Source organism: Gorilla gorilla, chromosome 19, assembly GCF_029281585.2.
Source record: "Gorilla gorilla gorilla isolate KB3781 chromosome 19, NHGRI_mGorGor1-v2.1_pri, whole genome shotgun sequence".
NCBI classification, from domain to species: Eukaryota; Metazoa; Chordata; class Mammalia; order Primates; family Hominidae; genus Gorilla; species Gorilla gorilla.
In genome coordinates, this window is record NC_073243.2 from 18,232,723 (window position 1) to 18,251,015 (window position 18,293).

Genomic DNA, 18,293 nt, shown 5'->3' on the forward strand with positions numbered 1-18,293 from the left:
CAACACAGGGGAGGCATATAGGGACTCTAGATAATATAGTTATTAGACATAGATGGAAAAATAATGATGCTACATTATTTTAGGAAATAAAATGAAGCCTGAAAATTTTATCAGGAATGTCTACAAACAGGCCAGTCATGAGTAACCAGCACTCAGATGAAAAATACATTACTGACCCTCCAGAAATGACCATATATTCCTTTCTAGTCACTGTTCCTGCACAGGTACTCACTATCCTAACTGCTAATATCATTAAGTTAGCTTTATCTATTTTCTTACTTTATTTAAATGGAAGTATACAGTTTGTACTCTTTTGTGTTGGCGTTTTTCACTCATTGTATATGTGAGATTCATCCACACAGTTGTATGTGGTTGTAGGTTGTTCATGCTCATTGCTGTATGGTGTTCTATTGTGTGAAGAGACCACTAAACATCCATTTTGGGCATTGGTAGTTTCCGGTTTTTGGCCTGAGTCGTGTAACTACGCATATCTCTTAGGCATATATACTTAAGAGTAGAATTTATAAATCACATGGCAGGCCTGTGTATAGTTTTTGTAGCCAGTGCTAAACACTTTTCCAAAGTACTGGACTTGTATCAATTTTCCCTACTGCCAGCAGTATATGAGCGTTCTAGTTGCTCAATACCTTAACATGATTTGGTATTTTTCATCCTTTTCATTTTAGCTGTTGTGAGTATAGTGGTATCTCGCCATGGTTGAATTTTTTTTTAAAAAAAGATACATAATAGAGGTACATGTGATAATTTAATATCTTCATAAAATTTGTCAAGATCAAATTGGTGTAATTGGGATATATATTACCTTAAATAGTTGTCTTTTTTTATGCTAGAAACATCTGAATTATTCCCCTTTTACTATTTTGAAATATACAATAGATGATTGTAAACTATATTCAGTCTTACTGCTTCTATCAAACTGTACTTTTGTACCTATTAATCAACCTTTCTTCCTCCCCCTCCCCTTACTCTTCCTGGCCTCTGGTGACCACCAGTCTGCTCGTTTATCATCATGGGATCCACTTTTTAAACTTTCACATATTGAGTGAGAACATATAATATTTGTGTTTCTGTGCTTGACTTATTTCACCGAACATAATGACTTCTAGTTTCATCTATGTTGCTGCAAAGGACAGGATTTCATTTTTTTTTTGGCTGGATAATATTCCACTGCGTATATATGCCATATTTTCTTTCTTCATTCATCCTTTGATGGGCATTTGGGTTGATTCCATATTTTGGCCATTGTGAACAGTGATGCAGTAAACGTGGAAGTGTAGATATCTCCTCGATACATTGATTTCTTTTCTTTTGAATATATGTCCGACAGTGGAATTGCTGATTTCCATTTACATTTCTCTGATGACTAATGAAGTTAAGCACTTTTCATAGAGTTATTATCCAAAAGTATATTGTCTTTGTAAATCACCTACTCAAGCGTTCTCATTTTTTTCTATTGGGTTATCTGTTTTTTTTTAAAATGTTGATTTGTAATTCTTCATATTTTCTGGCTATGAGTCTTTTGTCAGATGTTTGTAACAAGACTATCTTATCCACCTTTGTGGGTTGGCTTTTGTTCAATTAATGGTGCCGTTAGAGAAATAGAAGAGTTTTAATGTTTTAATTTATCAATTTTTAAATAATTAGTGCTGTCTATATCTTAAGAAATCTTTGCTAAATTTTTGTCATGTTCTCTGTGATTTCATCAGGAAGATTTGCTTTTACCTTTCACATTTAGATCTGTGATCAATGTGGAATTGATATTTATATTCGGTGAGGTAGAGATCAACATACATTTTTCTTCCTGAAGTGTGGATATTCAACGGATCCAGTGCCATTTGGAGAAAAGCCGTCCTTTCCCTGCTCCATCACAGTGGAAATCTTTATCATCAGTCTGGTGACTATATATATGAATCTGTTTCTGGAATCTTAATCTCTTCCATTTGTCAGTTTGCCTATCCTTATATCGATAGTCTACATATTAATTATTATATCTTCTAATAGGATTGCTATATGGTTTGCTTGTTCTTCTTCTTATTTCCTTTTTTTCTTTTTTTGACACAGCCCAGGCTGGAGTGTAGTGAATGGCGTGATCTCAACTCACTGCAACCTCCACCTCCCGGGTTCAAGCAATTTTCCTGCATAAGCCTCCTGGATAGCCGGAATTATAGGCATGTGCCGGCATGCCCAGCTAATTTTTGTATTTTTAGTAGAGACGGGGTTTCACTATGTTGGCCAGGCTGGTCTTGAACTCCTGGCCTCAAGTGATCCACCTGCCTCAGCCTCCCAGAGTGCTAGGATTACAGGCATGAGCCACTGCGCCTGGCTGGAATTCGTGTCCTTTTAAAAGAGACTCCAGAGAGCTCCCTTGTCCCCTTCTGACATGTAAAGACGCAGCAAAAAGATGGCCATCTGTGAATCAGGAAGTGGGTACTCACCAGACACTGAATCTTCTGGCAAATGAATCTTGAACTTCCCAGCCTCCAGACAGAACTGTGAGAAATAAATTTCTGCTATGTATGTCACTCACTCTATACTATTTTGTTACAGCAGCCTGAATGGATTAAGACATGCTGTTTGAAGGTATTGAGACCCTGTCCTGTTCCCCAACAGCTTTTAGGGTTTTTGTTTATATTTGGTTTCAGTAGTTTTCTCCAATATGCCTATGTTTGGTTTTCTTTCGATTTATACTGCTTGAGATTTGCTGAGCTCCTTCAACCTGTAGTGTTATGTCTTTTATCTGTTTGAAAAATTCTTGGTTAATTATCTTCTCAAACATATGACCCTGTTCCATTCTCTTTCTCCAGTCCTTCTGGGACTCCAGTGATACATAATTAGGCCTTCTGTGCATGTTCCATTCATCTCTTATGGCTGCATCTGGGGTTTCTTCCTTTAATTTTTTTTGCACTTCAGTTTAGGTATTTTATATTGACTTGTCTTCTAGTTTATTGATTCTGTATCTTGCTATGTCCAACTTGTTAAATTCATCCACTGAGTTCTTAATTTCAGATACTGTAGTGTTCACTTCCAGAATGTCTATTGTGTTCTTTATGCTATTTGCTAGTAAAATTATTCATCTTTTTATCTATTTCACATACTAATTGTTATCTTAAATTCCTTGCCTGCCACCTCTAAGATCAGAGTCATCTTTCAATCTTTATTTTTTGGTCTTAATTATTAGGCATGTAATTTTGCCTCTTGCCTGTGTGTAGTAATTTTTTTAGTATGTGCTGGGAGTCAAGGATACGAGGGTTACAGTGGCTTCAATAGTATGTGCTGGGAGTCATGGATACCAGGGTTACAGTGGCTTCAAGTGTTGTTACCTCTACCAGAGATGGTTCTTCTTTTCCTCTTTAATGCAGATATGGTGAGTGGGTTCATCACCTCAATTCAATCAGGAATTGGTTTGGGCTTAGGATTAGGTTGTAACTTTAGGAAGGTTAAGTTTACTCCTGTTCCTAGGTTGTTTCCTTATTGGGATTTTCATGCATCTTGATGTCCTTAGCCCTGAAAAGTAGTGAGAAATTTTCTTCAGAGGTTTTTAGCTTAGTTCTTTGGACTTTGCCTCCATGAAAATTCAACATTTGGCAAATATCTTGAGGGAGAGACCAGATACGTGTTCGAAAAAGGCCTCTTCTAACAGTGTGTTTGCTTCCTCAGTCCTGAAAGTCGGCAGGAGATTCTTTTCCGTCTTTTAGTAGTGTCTGCCTAGATTTCCAGCATTCTTATCAGAGTCAGCAAATGTCTCATGGGGAGAATAGTACATGGTTTGAGGCCCCTCATGCTTCAAAACTGTTATTCTGGTCTTGCGTGAGTGCTACACGCTTTAATGCTTTCATTTCCCCAGCACAGATCCTCTACCTCAGTCTGTGCCCAGATTCAGCAACTACTTTTCCCAAGGGAAAAAATAGCTAGTTGGAGTAACCTCATCTTAGAATGGTCACCCTCTCTCTGAAACTTTAGGTTATGTAGTTTTTGTTGCTTCTGCAACTCTTTGATACCTTTAAATTATGATTTTACCTTTTAAAATTATGATTTTACCTTTTAAAATTATGATTTTACCTTTTAAAATTCTAATTGTTGCAGGAGGATCATTTTAGCTTGCTAGAACCCACTATATCCTGTGTGCAAGCAGAGGTCTGCCTCTTTTATTTTTGAAGAGACTTGTGTCTCTGGCATTGTGGCTTATGCCTATAATGCCAGCACTATGGGAGGCTGAGGTGGGAGGATCACTTGAGGTCAGGTGTTTGAGACCAGCCTGGCCAACATGGTGAAACCCCGTCTGTACTAAAAATACAAAAACTAGCTGGGCGTGGTGACATGTGCCTGTAGTCTCAGCTACTTGAGAGGCTGAGGCACGAGAGTTGCTTGAATCTGGGAGGCAGAAGTTGAAGTCAGCAGATATCACACCTTTGCACTACAGCCTGGGTGACCAAGTGAGGCTCTGTCTCAAAAAAATGTCAGGAAATCTTAGTTTGGTTACAACATTTGGTGGACAAAAGAGGGTATAAATCACACTACTTGTATAAGAAGGTATTCTTTGGCAACAATTATCCCTTGATAGCTCCCCCTTATTTACTTCACCAGATGAATTAAAGTTTTATTTTATTCTCATGTTGAAATGAAGATTAGTGAAGAATATTTATAGGTGTCCCTATTTCTCCAGTATGTGTAATTGAGGCCCTGTTTCCACTCGTAATGCAGGTTACCATCATCTCTCACTTGAGTTACTGAAATAACCTTGTAAATGATTAATCTGCCTTTCTGATTGATTAATGCTAGTCTAGTCTCCTCACTTTAATCAGATTTACATTTCTACCAATTAAATCTAAGCATCTAATTGCCCTGCCTGAAACCAGTCAGAGACTTTCCCCTTGGGATGAGGGTGGTGCTGCTGACCGCATCTCACAAGGCCTTGAGGAGCAGGACATTGCCTGGTTCCCTTTCTCCCCTTCAGTTCTCTGCTTCACACGATACGCGTCCGGACATAGAACGTCCTTTAGTTTCTTGAGTATGCCATGTTGTCTTGACCTCTTGAGTCTTTGCAAATGTGGTTACTTTTCTCAGAACTCCACTTTCTCCCCATTTATCTTTTTACGCCCTCTTAACCTGTAAAGACCCAAGATAAAGTTGTCATATGTGGCTGGGAGAAATTAGGAAGTAGTTGTGTAGAGGTAGCAATTGTATTGTGTTTAGAGACTGGGATTAGATTTCAACATTCAGTGATGAGGGATGTGTGGAAATAACTCAAAGTGGGTTTTCCTAAATGTAGCAGAGATAAATGATGGGGCCAGATGATGGAATTAGTTGATCAATAAAGAACGTTTCTTTCTTCATTTTTAGGGTAACATTTTTGAAGTAATAAGTGGACAATACAGAGCAATTCATTATATTTTGGAAAGCAAATATTTTAGGAATTAAAATAATGAAATATTCAGGCTGGGCGCAGTGGCTTACACCTGTAATCCCAGCACTTTGGGAGGCCGAGGCGGAGGGATCACCTGAGGTCAGGAGTTCAAGACCACCCTGGCCAACATGGTGAAACCCTGTCTCTACTAAAAATACAAAAATTAGCAGTGGTGGGCACCTGTAATCCCAGCTACCTGGGAGGCTGAGGCAGGAGAATCACTTGAACCCGGGAGGCGGAGGTTGAAGTGGGTTGAGATCATGCTGCTGCACTCCAGCCTGGGCAACAGAGCTAGACTTCATCTCAAAAAATAAAATAAAATAAAGAAATATTTAGACAAGGAAGAGATCCTGTGGACTGCTGTGGTCTGAGCAGCATTCCTGGTGGGACTTGGGGATGATCTTGCTTCCTCTTCTGCCTGTTCTCCTACCCCAGAATGGGCAGCTATAAAGTAGTGCCTGCTCTAGACCTCCTAGGAGATTTGTCCCAGGCGATCATGGGCAATTACTTTGTTTGTTGTTAATAAGTTTCACCAGGGCCTGGGGTCCAATGGGACCTACTGTCTCTAGAACCTGGAAAACATAGACTGGGAGATGTGTGAAGGGATGGGATGGACTTAGGTGATGACGACAGAGGCTGTATCTCCATGTGGTCTAACGTGCATAAAAGAGTGAAGGCTCCCAGGTCAAGGCCTCGGGATTCCTTTCAGACATTCCTGGTAAGTTAGGCTGGAAGCTGTGTCCCTCTGGGTCCTTTCGACCTTCGGGTCCTGATTACTAGGGTTCTATGGTGTGACTATGTGGGACTGTTCTTTAGGTACTGTAAAATCCAAATTACTGTTTAACATTCTAGAAATATCTTGATTGCTGTTTACCAGATTCAATTTCTTTATTTAAAATATTCATAAATACAGTTGCCCCATGAACAACACAGGTTTTGAACTGCGTAGGTCCACTTAGATTTTCTTCTGCCTCTGCCACCCTGAGTAGCAAGACTAACCCCACCCTGAGTGGCAAGACCAACCCCTTGTCCTCAGCCTACTCAACATGAAGACAACAGGGATGAGGAGCTTTATGATGATCCATTTCTACTTAATGATTAGTAAATATGTTTTCTCTTCCTTATGATTTTCTTAGTAACATCTTTTCTCTAGCTTACTTTATTGTAAGAATATAACATACTAAATGTGTGTTAATTGACTGTTTATGTTATCTGTAAGGATTCTGGTCAACGGTAGGCTGGTAATAGTTAAGTTTTGGGGCAGTCAAAATGTATTTGTGTATTTTGGACTGCACAGGGATTGGTGCCTTTAATCCCTGTGTTGTTCAAGGGTCAACTGTATTACATAGTGGAGTCACGTAAAGAAGGAGTTTTCATAAGAGATTTCAACTTTATCACTGCTTTGTGCCATCAGCAGGGTTAAGTCAGTATTCCTGTTTTACAGCTGAAGAAATTAAGATGCAGAGAAATGAAAAGAGCAGGCAAAGCCCACATGCCTCATCTCCTCAGTGGCAGCATTTGTGATATCTGACTGATTTGGGCTCCGTAATCACACATTTTAAAAAGAGATGGTACCAACTTAGTTCCCAGGATGGGAATTCCCAGAGAATCAAAGATAGATTCTTCTCATCAGTAAAACACAGCACCACATCTTTCATTTTTCTGTACACATTAATCTGGCCGGGTTAAACCCCACGATCCTGTTAAATACCCTGTAGTGAGAGGTCCCTTCTGTATCTTCAGGGTTTGTAGAAGTTCCGAAAACTCCCCAGGATTGCACTGTGAGAGAGGCATCTGGAGGAGACCAGGAGCCAGGTCGGAGGGATTGGAAATGTCCTTAATCCTTTCCCCATGATTTTTTTTTTTTTTGATACAGAGTCTCATTCTTGTTGCCCAGGCTGGAGTGCAATGGCACGATCTCGGCTCACTGCAACCTCCACCTCCCAGGTATAAGTGATTCTCCTGCCTCAGCCTCCTGAGTAGCTGGGATTACAGGCACCCTCCACCACGCCTGGCTAATTTTTGTATTTTTAGTAGAGACGGGCTTTCATCATATTGGTCGGGCTGGTCTCGAACTCCTGACCTCAGGTGATCCACTGACCTCGGCCTCCCAAAGTGCTGGGATTACAGGTGTGAGTCACCGCACCTGGCCTTCCCATGATCTTTAAACTTTCACATCAGTCTCATTTCTGCCCACATCAATATCTTGATATTGGGTAGGCTGAATCACAAGGAAAGAAAATCGTAGCCTTGTCTGGGTAGATTGGCATTAAGCCATGTTACAGGGTAGCTGAGGATGGGGTAATATTTTGGAATGAAGCTGGCAAGCCTACAGTGCAGTTACCTAGAAATCAGAACAAAGGATTTATAAGAAGGAATTCTTGATTTGGAAAGGCCCGGTGGCAGCAGATGTTCTAACCTCCAGTAGTTTTGGTTTCTGTTGAAATAATTCAGTAGTCTCTTAGGTAGCACAAATATATATATATACATATTTTGTGGCACACATTGCTGTAGATGTTGGGGTTCATCAGTGAACAAGATAGATATTTTCTCAATTATTAAAGTCTAGCAAGGAGCAAGTCCTCCCACATTTAATGATCTAAAGGATGAGTTTCCAGGAGAAGAGATGGAATGGGGTTGAGACAGCATGTTCAAGGCAGTGGTACTGTGATATGTCATGGTGGGTGAGAGCAGATGCTTTTGAGATACTAGGAGAAATCCAGTGTTGTTCCTGGAGTAGAGAGAGAGAGGTAAACAGGAGAGAATTCACCTGGTAAAACAGGGTCTTATGGTTCACATTAGCTATTTTGGACATTACCTTAACAGAAATGAGAAACTCTTTAATTAGATGGTGACATGAGCAGGTTGAGTTATGAAAAGGATGATTCAGGATAAAGTCAATAGATTTATTTATTTTTATTTTTTGTTTTTATTTTTTTGAGATGGAGTCTCGCTCTGTCACCCAGGCTGGAGTGCAATGGCGTGGTCTCGGCTCACTGCAAACTCCGCCTCCCATGTTCAAGTGATTCTCCTGCCTCAGCCTCCTGAGTAGCTGGGATTACAGGTGCCCGCCACCACGCCTGGCTAATTTTTTTGTATTTTTATTAGAGATGGGATTTCACCATGTTGGTCAGGCTGGTCTCGAACTCCTGACCTCAGGCGATCCACTGGCCTCGGCCTCCCAAAGTGCCGGGATTGCAGGCAATGAGCCACCACGCCCGGCCTCAAGTCAATAGATTTAAAGAGAGCAAAAATACATGTTTGGAGACCATGTCTGCCTCAGTGGTGCAGGTGAGAAAAGAGCTGACCTGAGAGGTGGCTGTGGGGTGCAAACAATGAGCATAAGGAGGGATGTTTAGAAGGTGGAATTGATAAGATGTGGTAATTGAATGAGGGAACTGAAGGGTAGGCAAGAGTCAAGGATGACTGTCAGGTTTCTGGCTTGGGGACCATGTAGACGGCATAGGCAGCAAGAGAATACTGGAGTGGAACACACGTGGGTCAGGGAAGACAGCAGACTTAGTATCAGAAAGGTGAAGCTTGAGGTGGCCATGAAACATGCAAATAAGATGGTCGTCAGGGAGCTGAACATCCAGGTCTGTAGCTCAGAGGAATGGTGTGGGTTGAAGAAGTACATTTGGGACTCACTGGCATATTTGGGAAATGTGTAAGGACAGTACTCTGAGAAGCACCAATATTCAAAGATAATGGAACAGGAGCGGTTGTCTGAGAAGAGTGTGAAGTATTGCAAGGTAGGGAGGGAGAGTGTCACCTGGCCAAGTGAGGGGAGGGTATCATGGAGTAGGAAGTGATCATTAGTGTTAAATGTGATAGGTTATTGGATTTAGAGATGGGGATTTAGAGTCATCAGTGGCTTCGACTGGGAAATTTCAATAGATGATGGGGTTCAGAGGCCAGTCTGCTACCTGTGCCTAAATTCTCATTCGTGGTCTCTTTGCAAATAGGCCACACATTATAGAGATATGTTTATTGGTTACCTGTAGGTGTTAAGGTGCATTATATTCTTCTTCAGGATAATAGAGTCACAGAACGACGAAGAAGAACCAAACCATGATCTCAGAGTTCCTGCTCCTGGGCCTTCCCATCCAACCTGAGCAGCAGAATCTGTTGTATACCTTGTTCTTGGCCATGTATCTTAGCACCCTCCTGGGGAACCTCCTCATCATTGTCCTCATTCGACTGGACTCCCATCTCCACATGCCTATGTATTTGTTTCTCAGCAACTTGTCCTTCTCTGACCTCTGCTTTTCCTCGGTCACAATGCCCAAATTGCTGCAGAGCATGCGGAACCAAGACCCATCCATCCCCTTTGCGGACTGCCTGGCTCAGATGTACTTTCATCTGTTTTATGGAGTTCTGGAGAGCTTCCTCCTTGTGGTCATGGCTTATCACTGCTATGTGGTTATTTGCTTTCCTCTGCACTACACCACCATCACGAGCCCCAAGGGTTGCCTTGCTCTGCTGGCACTCTCCTGGCTGCTGACCACTGCCCATGCCACGTTGCACACCTTGCTCATGGCCAGGCTGTCCTTTTGTGCTGACAATGTAATTCCTCACTTTTTCTGTGATACATCTACCTTGTTGAAGCTGGCCTGCTCCGACACGCAAGTCAATGGGTGGGTGATGTTTTTCATGGGCGGGCTCATCCTTGTCATCCCATTCCTACTCCTCATCATGTCCTGTGCAAGAATCGTCTCCACCATCCTCAGGGTCCCTTCCACTGGGGGCATCCAGAAGGCTTTCTCTACTTGTGGCCCCCACCTCTCTGTGGTGTCTCTCTTCTATGGGACAATTATTGGTCTCTACTTGTGCCCATCGACGAGTCATAACACTGTGAAGGACACTGTCATGGCTGTGATGTACACTGGGGTGACCCACATGCTGAACCCCTTCATCTACAGCCTGAGGAACAGAGACATGAGGGGGAACCCTGGGCAGAGTCTTCAGCACAAAGAAAATGTCTTAGTCTTTAAAATAGTAATAGTTGGCATTTTACCATTATTGAATTTAGTAGGTGTAGTAAAGTTGATAATGAAATATCACTCTAAATCAGTGGCTTAAAGATTTTTTAAGACCACTAAACCTTTAGTTTAAACAAAACTCTATGCTAAAGGCTAACAGGAAAAACATGACAACGGAGCTGTGTTTGGAGTGAAGTTGGGGGCAGGAAGCCAGGTGCTAAGTATGCTTCTTCCTTCCTTCCCAGGTGGAATTGAAGCTTGAAAATAAACGTTAAATATCTTTGTGCCAACACCTATTATCCATATTAGTTGGGAATTAACTGTTTTTTTTCTTTTTTTGAGACAGAGTCTCGCTCCATCCCCCAGGCTGGAGTACAGTGGCATGATCTCGGCCCACTGCAACCTCCACTTCAGGGTTCAAACAATTTTCCCACCTCAGCCGCCTAAGGAGCTGGAGTACAGGTGCACGCCATCACACCCGGCTTATTTTTGTATTTTTGTAGAGACGGGGTTTCACATGTTGGCCAGGCTGGTCTCAAACCCCTGACCTCAAGGGATCCACCCGCCTTGGCCTCCCAAAGTGCTAGGATTACAGGTGTGAGCCACCACGCCAGGCCTTGGGAGTTAACTTCTTAAATATCACTGTAATCTTTGTGTTTATCCTGCTCAAGAATTTTCAATGACATTCTCAAATGGAGAAAAGAAAAACCCCAACATTTTCTGTCTTATGGAGCACATGTACTCCTAGAGTTCTGTGCTTCCAATACCTTACTCTTTGCTGTTGAATAAAAGCATTTATTTCCTTCTCTGCATACACATCCTCACATCATTCTATCCTTTAATTTTTATGTAATTTTCCAGACCTCGAAGAACAACCTGTCTGTAAAAGAGATAATAAATAGTAAACCCTTATTGGGTGGTTTTCTCTGTGTAAGGCACTTTCACAACCTACTCACATACCAACACTATGAAGTTGGTCCCATGATTATCCCAATTTTATGAATAAAGAGACAGAGGCTGGGCACGGTGGCTTACACCTGTAATCCCAGCACTTTGGGAGGCTGCAGTGGGTGGGTCACCTGAGGTCAGGAGTTCAAGACAAGCCTGGCCAACATAGCGAAATCCCGTCTCTACTAAAAATACAAAAATTAGCTGGGCATGGTGGCACGTACCTGTAATCCCAGCTACTTGGGAGGCTAAGGCAGGAGAATCGCTTGAACCTGGGAGACAGAGGTTACAGTGAGCCAAGATTGTGCCACTGCACTCCAACATGGGCAACAGAGTGAGACTTTGTCTCAAAAAAAAAATAATAATTTGCCATCCAATATCACACAAAACGTCAGTGATATAGTTAAGATTTGAACCCAGGGAGTTTAAGTTTAGAGATCATGACTATACTCTACTGTGTCTTGGGGCTGTAAAGTCCTACTCCTGTTTCATTTGGTTCCAATCACTTCTCATTTAATCATGACCATTTCCTTCATATCTTCCTCATAGTTCTCATTGTGAGCTTGAATTATGATTGTCTTCAGATACAACCAGAAAGTGGACAGCAGAGTTTGTAAAACCACGTTTTCATGGGGCCAAGCAGGTCACACAGATCATTGTAAAGCTGGCCAGATTTGAGAAAAATCAGTTGCAGAAACATGATCAAAAATTGTTATTTTATTAATATGTGGATTATGCCTCTATCATAACACGAACATATATGCTATTGGAGATGATATTTCGAACTTGATATTGAACAAAGTCTAATTAAAAAATCATTATATATTTGTAGTTTGTCATTCTTTCATTGGGAACAAAATGTTTTTCTTCTGCACTTTGATGCCAATATGAAGTCCTTTGTTTCTTCACAGATTGGTAGAGAACTGAGGCTTGTGTCCACTAAGTAGGAGGGATATTTAGACCTCTTTTGTTTAATAATAGATAAGAGTTGTCGAATGCACTGTGAACATGGATCAGATCTTTGCAATAACATTGTTATATTTATTTATTTTTTTATTTATATATTATATATTTATTATACTTTAAGTTCTAGGGTACATGTACACAATGTGCAGGTTTGTTACATATGTATACATGTGCCATGCTGGTGTGCTGCACCCATTAACTCGCCATTTACATTAGGTGTATCTCCTCATGCTATCCCTCCCCCGACCCCACAACAGGCCCTGGTGTGTGATGTTCCCCTTCCTGTGTCCAAGTGTTCTCATTGTTCAATTCCCACCTATGAGTGACAACATGCGGTGTTTGGTTTTTTGTCTTTGTGATAGTTTGCTGAGAATGATGGTTATATTTAATTTAAATATTACAAGTTTAAAATTTTATATTACACATTTTCTTTTTTTTTTTTTGAGAAGGAGTTTCGCTCTTTGTTGCCCAGGCTGGGGTGCAGTGGCATGATCTTGGCTCACTGCAACTTCTGCCTCCCGGGTTCAAGGGATTCTCCTGCCTCAGCCTCCTGAATAGCTGGGATTACAGGTGCCCGCCACCACGCCCATCTAATTTTTGTATTTTTAGTAGGGACAGGGTTTCACCATGTTGGCCAGGCTGGTCTCAAACTCCTGACCTCAGGTGATCCACCTGCCTCGGCCTCCCAAAGTGCCGGCATTACAGGTGTGAGCCACTGTGCCCGGCCTACTTACACATTTTCATACAGATGGGTTAATGTAACATGTTTGAAATGTTATTCTGATTCTTTATACTGGCAACTGAATGAACTTTGAATGCTACATATGAAAATATTTTTATTTTTGTAAAAATTTATAATAAAAACAAGAAATATTCCTTATTTAATTTCAGTAAAAATTTTATATTAATTTTATTCTGCTTTCAATATATTTTTTGCCAATTTAGAAAAAGCATTTGAAAAATAATTTTAGGTTTGCAATTTTTTCCATTTACTTTTATATTTTAAATGAAATTTCATACTTAAACATAATTATATTTTGCTTTTTAATGTTTAATCTTTAAAAAATTTCATTGTGTAACTTTTAAAAAAAATTTAAGTCCTGGGATACATGTGCAGAACCTGCAGATTTGTTACATAAGTATACATGTGCCATGGTGGTTTGCTGCGCCTATCAACCCATCATCTAGGTTTTAATTATTAGTATTATTTCCTGGAGAAGCTTTACAGTATGATTCAATCCTGTTTGTCTATTTTTGCTTTTGTTGCCTGTGCCTTAGAAGACATATTAAAAAAATCATTGCCCAGACCAAAATAATGGAGATTTTCCCCTATGTTTTCTTCTAGTAGTTTTACAGTTTTACGTTTTACGTTTTATATTGAAGACTTTGATCAATTTTGTGTTGATTTTTGTTTATAGTTAAAATAAGGGTCGAATTTCATTCTTCTGCATGTAGATACCCAGTTTCCTCAGCACCATTTATTGAATAGATCATCTTTTCCCATAGTGTGTTCTTGACACCACTGTAAAAAATCAGTTAGCCATAAATGTATGAGTTTATATCTGCACTTTCTATCCTGTTCCATTGGTTGATGTGCTCATTTATATGCCTGTACCATGCTGTTCTGATAATTGTTTTATTATATATTTTGAAATCAGAGAGAGTGATGCCTCCAGCTTTGTTCTTTTTGCTCAATATTGTTTTGGTTATTTGGGGTCTTTTGTGGTTCCATATGAATTTTAGAATTATTTTCTATTGTGAAAAATGACATTGTAATTTTGATAAGGATTGCATGAAATCTGTAGATCAGTTTGGGCGTTTCATAATAATTCTAATCCAAGAACACAGAATATCTATTTATTTGTGTTTTCTTCAATTTCATTCAACAGTATTTAGTAGTTTTCATCATACAGGTCTTTAGTTAAATTTATGCCTAAATATTTTATTTATTTTTGTTGCTGTTGTAAATCAGATCACTTTCTTAATTTCATTGTCATATTATTATTCGTGTATGGAAACATTACTGATTTTTGTGTGTTAATTTTGAATCCTGCAAGTTTATTGAATTTCTTTATCATTTATAATAGTTTTCTGGTGGAGTCTTTAGGGTCATCTATATATAAGATCACGTTGTCAGCAAACAGAAACAATTTTACTTCTTTTCATATTAGGATGCCTTTTCTTTCTTTCTCTTGCCTAATTGCTCTGGATAGAATTTCCAGTACTGCGTTGAAAAGAAGTGTTGAGGGTGGGCATCCTTGTTTTGTCCCTGATCTTAGAGGAAAAGCTTTCAACTTTTCACTGTTGAATATGATGTTAGCTGTGGGTTTGTCACAGACAGTCATCCCTCAGTTTACTTGGGGAATTGATTCCACGACCCCCTGCACATCCCCAAACCTATGGATGCTCAAGTCCTGCAGTTTGTCTGTGGAACCTGTGGATACAAAAAGCCAGCCCTTTTTATATGTGGGTTCCATATCCCACAGATACTGTATTTTTGACCCATGGTTGGTTGAATCCATGAATATGGAATCTGCAAATATGGAGGGGTGATTACTGCTTCTATTGTGTTGAGGTACATTCCCTCTATACCTAAAGTTTTGAGAAGTTTTTTTTTTTAACCACAAAAGGGTGTTGAGTTTTGTCAAATGACTTTTCTTAAGATTATATGGTTTTTGACCCTCATTCTGTTAATGCTTATCTCATTTATTGATTTGCATATGTTGAGCCATCCTTGCTACTCAGGGGTAAATCCTACTTGATCAAGGTGAATAATTTTTTAATGTGTTGTTTAATTTGGTTTACTGGTATTAGGTTGAGAATTTTTGCATCTACGTTCATCAGAGATGTTGGCTTGTAATTTTCTTTTCTTGTATTGTCCTCGTCTGGTTTTGGAGCAGGGTAATGCTGGCTTGGTAAAATAAGTTTTAAAGCATTGCCTCCACTTTGATTTTTTGGAAGAGTTTGAGAAGGATTGGTATTAGTTCTTGAAATGTTTGGTAGAATTCAGTGGTGTAGCCATCGAGTCCTGGGCTTCTTTTTGATGGGAGACTTCTTATTACTGAATCAATCTCCTTACTTGTTATTGGTCTTGTTCAGAATTTGTTTCTTCATGATACATTATTCAGTCTTGGTAGGTTGTGTGTGTCTAGAAATTTGTCCACTTCTAGATTATCCATTTTGTTTCTGTATAATTTTTCATACTAGTTTCTTATGATCCTTTGTATTTCTGTGGTATCATTTGTAATGTCTCCACTTTCATTTCTCATTTTATTTGAGTCTTCTTTCTTTTTTCCTAGTTAGTCTAGGAAAGGCTTTGTTGGCTTTGTTTACTCAATAAAACAACTTTTAGTTTCATTGTTTTTCATTGTTTCTCATCTCTATTTTATTTCTGCTCTCATCTTTATTTCCTCTCTTTGGCTAACTTGAGCTTAGTCTGCTAGATTATTTGAGTTTTGTTAATTGATATAAACATTTGTTACTATACAATTCCTGCTTATACGATGCAGAAAAGTACTCATAAGTTTTTGTATGTTGTAGTCCCATTTTCATTTGTCTCTATTTCCTTTTTGACTTCTTCAGTGACCCATTGGTTTTTTAGGAGTATGTTATTCAGTTTCTACATATTCGTGAAATTTTTAGGATTTCTCCTGTTACTGATTTCTGGTTTCATACTATTGTGATCAGAAAAGATACCTGATTGACTTCAATAGTCTTAATTTTGTTAAGAGTTTTTGTAGTCTAACATACAAGATAATCTGTCTTGGAGAATGGTCTGTGTGCACTTGAGAAGTACATGGATTCCGTCGATGTTGGATTAAATGTTCTGTACATGTTTGTTAGGTGCATTTGGTTTAAAGTGTAATTAAAGTCCAGTGTTTCCTTATTGATTTTCTTTCTAGATGATCTTTTACATTTTCATAGCAATTTGGCAAATTAAGGAAATTAAAGAAAATTAGCTTTAAAACTATCTGTAATTATTGCTGGATATATTTTTTAAGAATGTAGGCTAGGAGAGTAAATCACACAAAAATATGCTTATAAAAATCATGTTTATATATTCAAAAATTTGCTTTAATCCATAAACTTGACAGTAGAGTACTCTTCGGTCAAACTATGGTGTAAGAGTGTATAGGCATGGTGGCTCACGCCTATAATCCCAGCACTTTGGGAGGCCAAGACACGTGTATAACCTGAGGTCAAGAGTACCAAGACCAGCCTGTCCAACATGGTGAAACCCCATCTCTACTAAAAATACAACAACAACAAAAATTTAGCTGGGCGTCGTGGTGTGCACTTATAGTATCAGCTATTCGGGAGGCTGAGACAGGAGAATTGCTTAAACCCAGGAGGTGGAGTTTGCAGTGAGCCAGCATCACGCCACCGCACCCCAGCCTGGGTGACAGAGTGAGACTGTCTCAAAAAAAAAAAAAGTATATAGGCACACCTCAAATACTGTATGACAAACACGTAAACTGTGTTGTTACATGGACATTCTTGTACAAAAATACATATAAAAGAGTAACAAATAATTTAAGTTAAAAAGGTAGAACTAAAAGTATGGATGCGTGTTAATTTAAACAGTGAAAGATGCGTGTCTGTCAATGAATTAGGAGAGAATATGGGATGATGTAAAAACTTTTGTATTTTAAATTAAGTAGGCAGTTTTACTGTTAAGTACCTAGTATGCATTATTTGAAAGGTAGGTTGCAATCTTTCTTGCAAATGAATCTCTGTAGGTAGGTAATTCCTCATTAAATGCCACAATGTCCCCAAAAGTGTAATTTCAGCAGTGTCCCTTCCCGGTTCACAGTGCAGGCAATAAGTCATTCCTTACTCGCAGTTCCGAGGAGTGGATTCACTTTATCTGCCGCTGCTCAGCTTTCATTTTAAGAAGGGCTAATGCAGGACAGTTCTCTGGGTGGCCTTGAATGAACCAGGTTTCCCCCTTTTCTTGCTTATAGTTTTCCAGAATAACTGTAGAATGTGACATCCTGAGATAGGGAAGAGCTGGATGCAACAGCCCAGGTTCTGATCCACTTGCCCTAGAAATAGAATGTTCTAGAAAACCAAACACCACATGTTCTCACTCATAAGTGGAAGTTGAACAATAAGAACACATTGGCACAGGGAGGGGAACATCACACACCGGGACTTGTCGTGGGGGATAGGGGGCAAGGGGAGGGAGCGCATTAGGACAAATACCTAATGCATGCGGGGGTTAAAACCTAGATGACAGGTTGATAGGTGTGGCAAACCACCATGGCACGTGTGTACCTATGTAACAAACCTGCACGTTCTGCACTTGTATCCCAGAACTTAAAGCAGAAGCAAAAAAAAAATAAAAATAAAAAAATAAAAAAATAAATGTTCTTCAGCCGTTTAGCCAAGTGGATCCTGTGACCCCCAGGATGTAAGGCCCAAGGTGGGCGGCATTACAGGGTCTCTCAGCTGTAGTGTTAGTGGAGTACCTGCAGGTGAGACTCATTCCCCCTGTGCAGCTTTTCTGAGCCTTGGGGGACCAGCTCGAGGTGAATCCTAGGCGTCTGTTGTTCCTTGCTGCCTGTCTGTGAATAATAAACCTGCTTGATGTCACTTGTTGTCTGTGTGGGTGTTCTGTTTCACTCGACTCGGACAAGTTGGTAACCGGTGCACAGTGAACCTGCTTCAGAGCTTCTACCTCAGTGGCTGACACTGATTGAAAATATACTATGTACTAGGAGTTAACCCTGTATGTGTATTTATGCACATTTCATTTAATTATCACAGAGAATGCTTTACGTATATTATCATATTTAAACTTACAACACAATGAGGTAGCTTTTTTCTTTTTTTTTTTTTTCCCAAACATTAAATAATTTCCTAGGATCACACAGCTTAAAAGTGGCAAAGCCGAGGTTTGAAATTGATTCCACAGCGTCCACGCTGCTTACCACTTTGCTCTACTACCTTTTATTATCAGACGATCGTGT

General features: G+C 39.7%; 1 protein-coding gene across 1 annotated transcript; it reads left to right on the forward strand.

The window, feature by feature from the left end:
• The first annotated feature begins 8,847 nt into the window (after positions 1–8,847).
• Positions 8,848–10,507, forward strand: LOC101141498 (olfactory receptor 1E3). The gene is made up of 2 exons (XM_031003477.3): positions 8,848–9,021; positions 9,467–10,507. The coding sequence occupies exons 1-2, from the start codon at positions 8,848–8,850 to the stop codon at positions 10,505–10,507; spliced, it is 1,215 nt and encodes a 404-aa protein (XP_030859337.3).
• Positions 10,508–18,293: the final 7,786 nt, after the last annotated feature.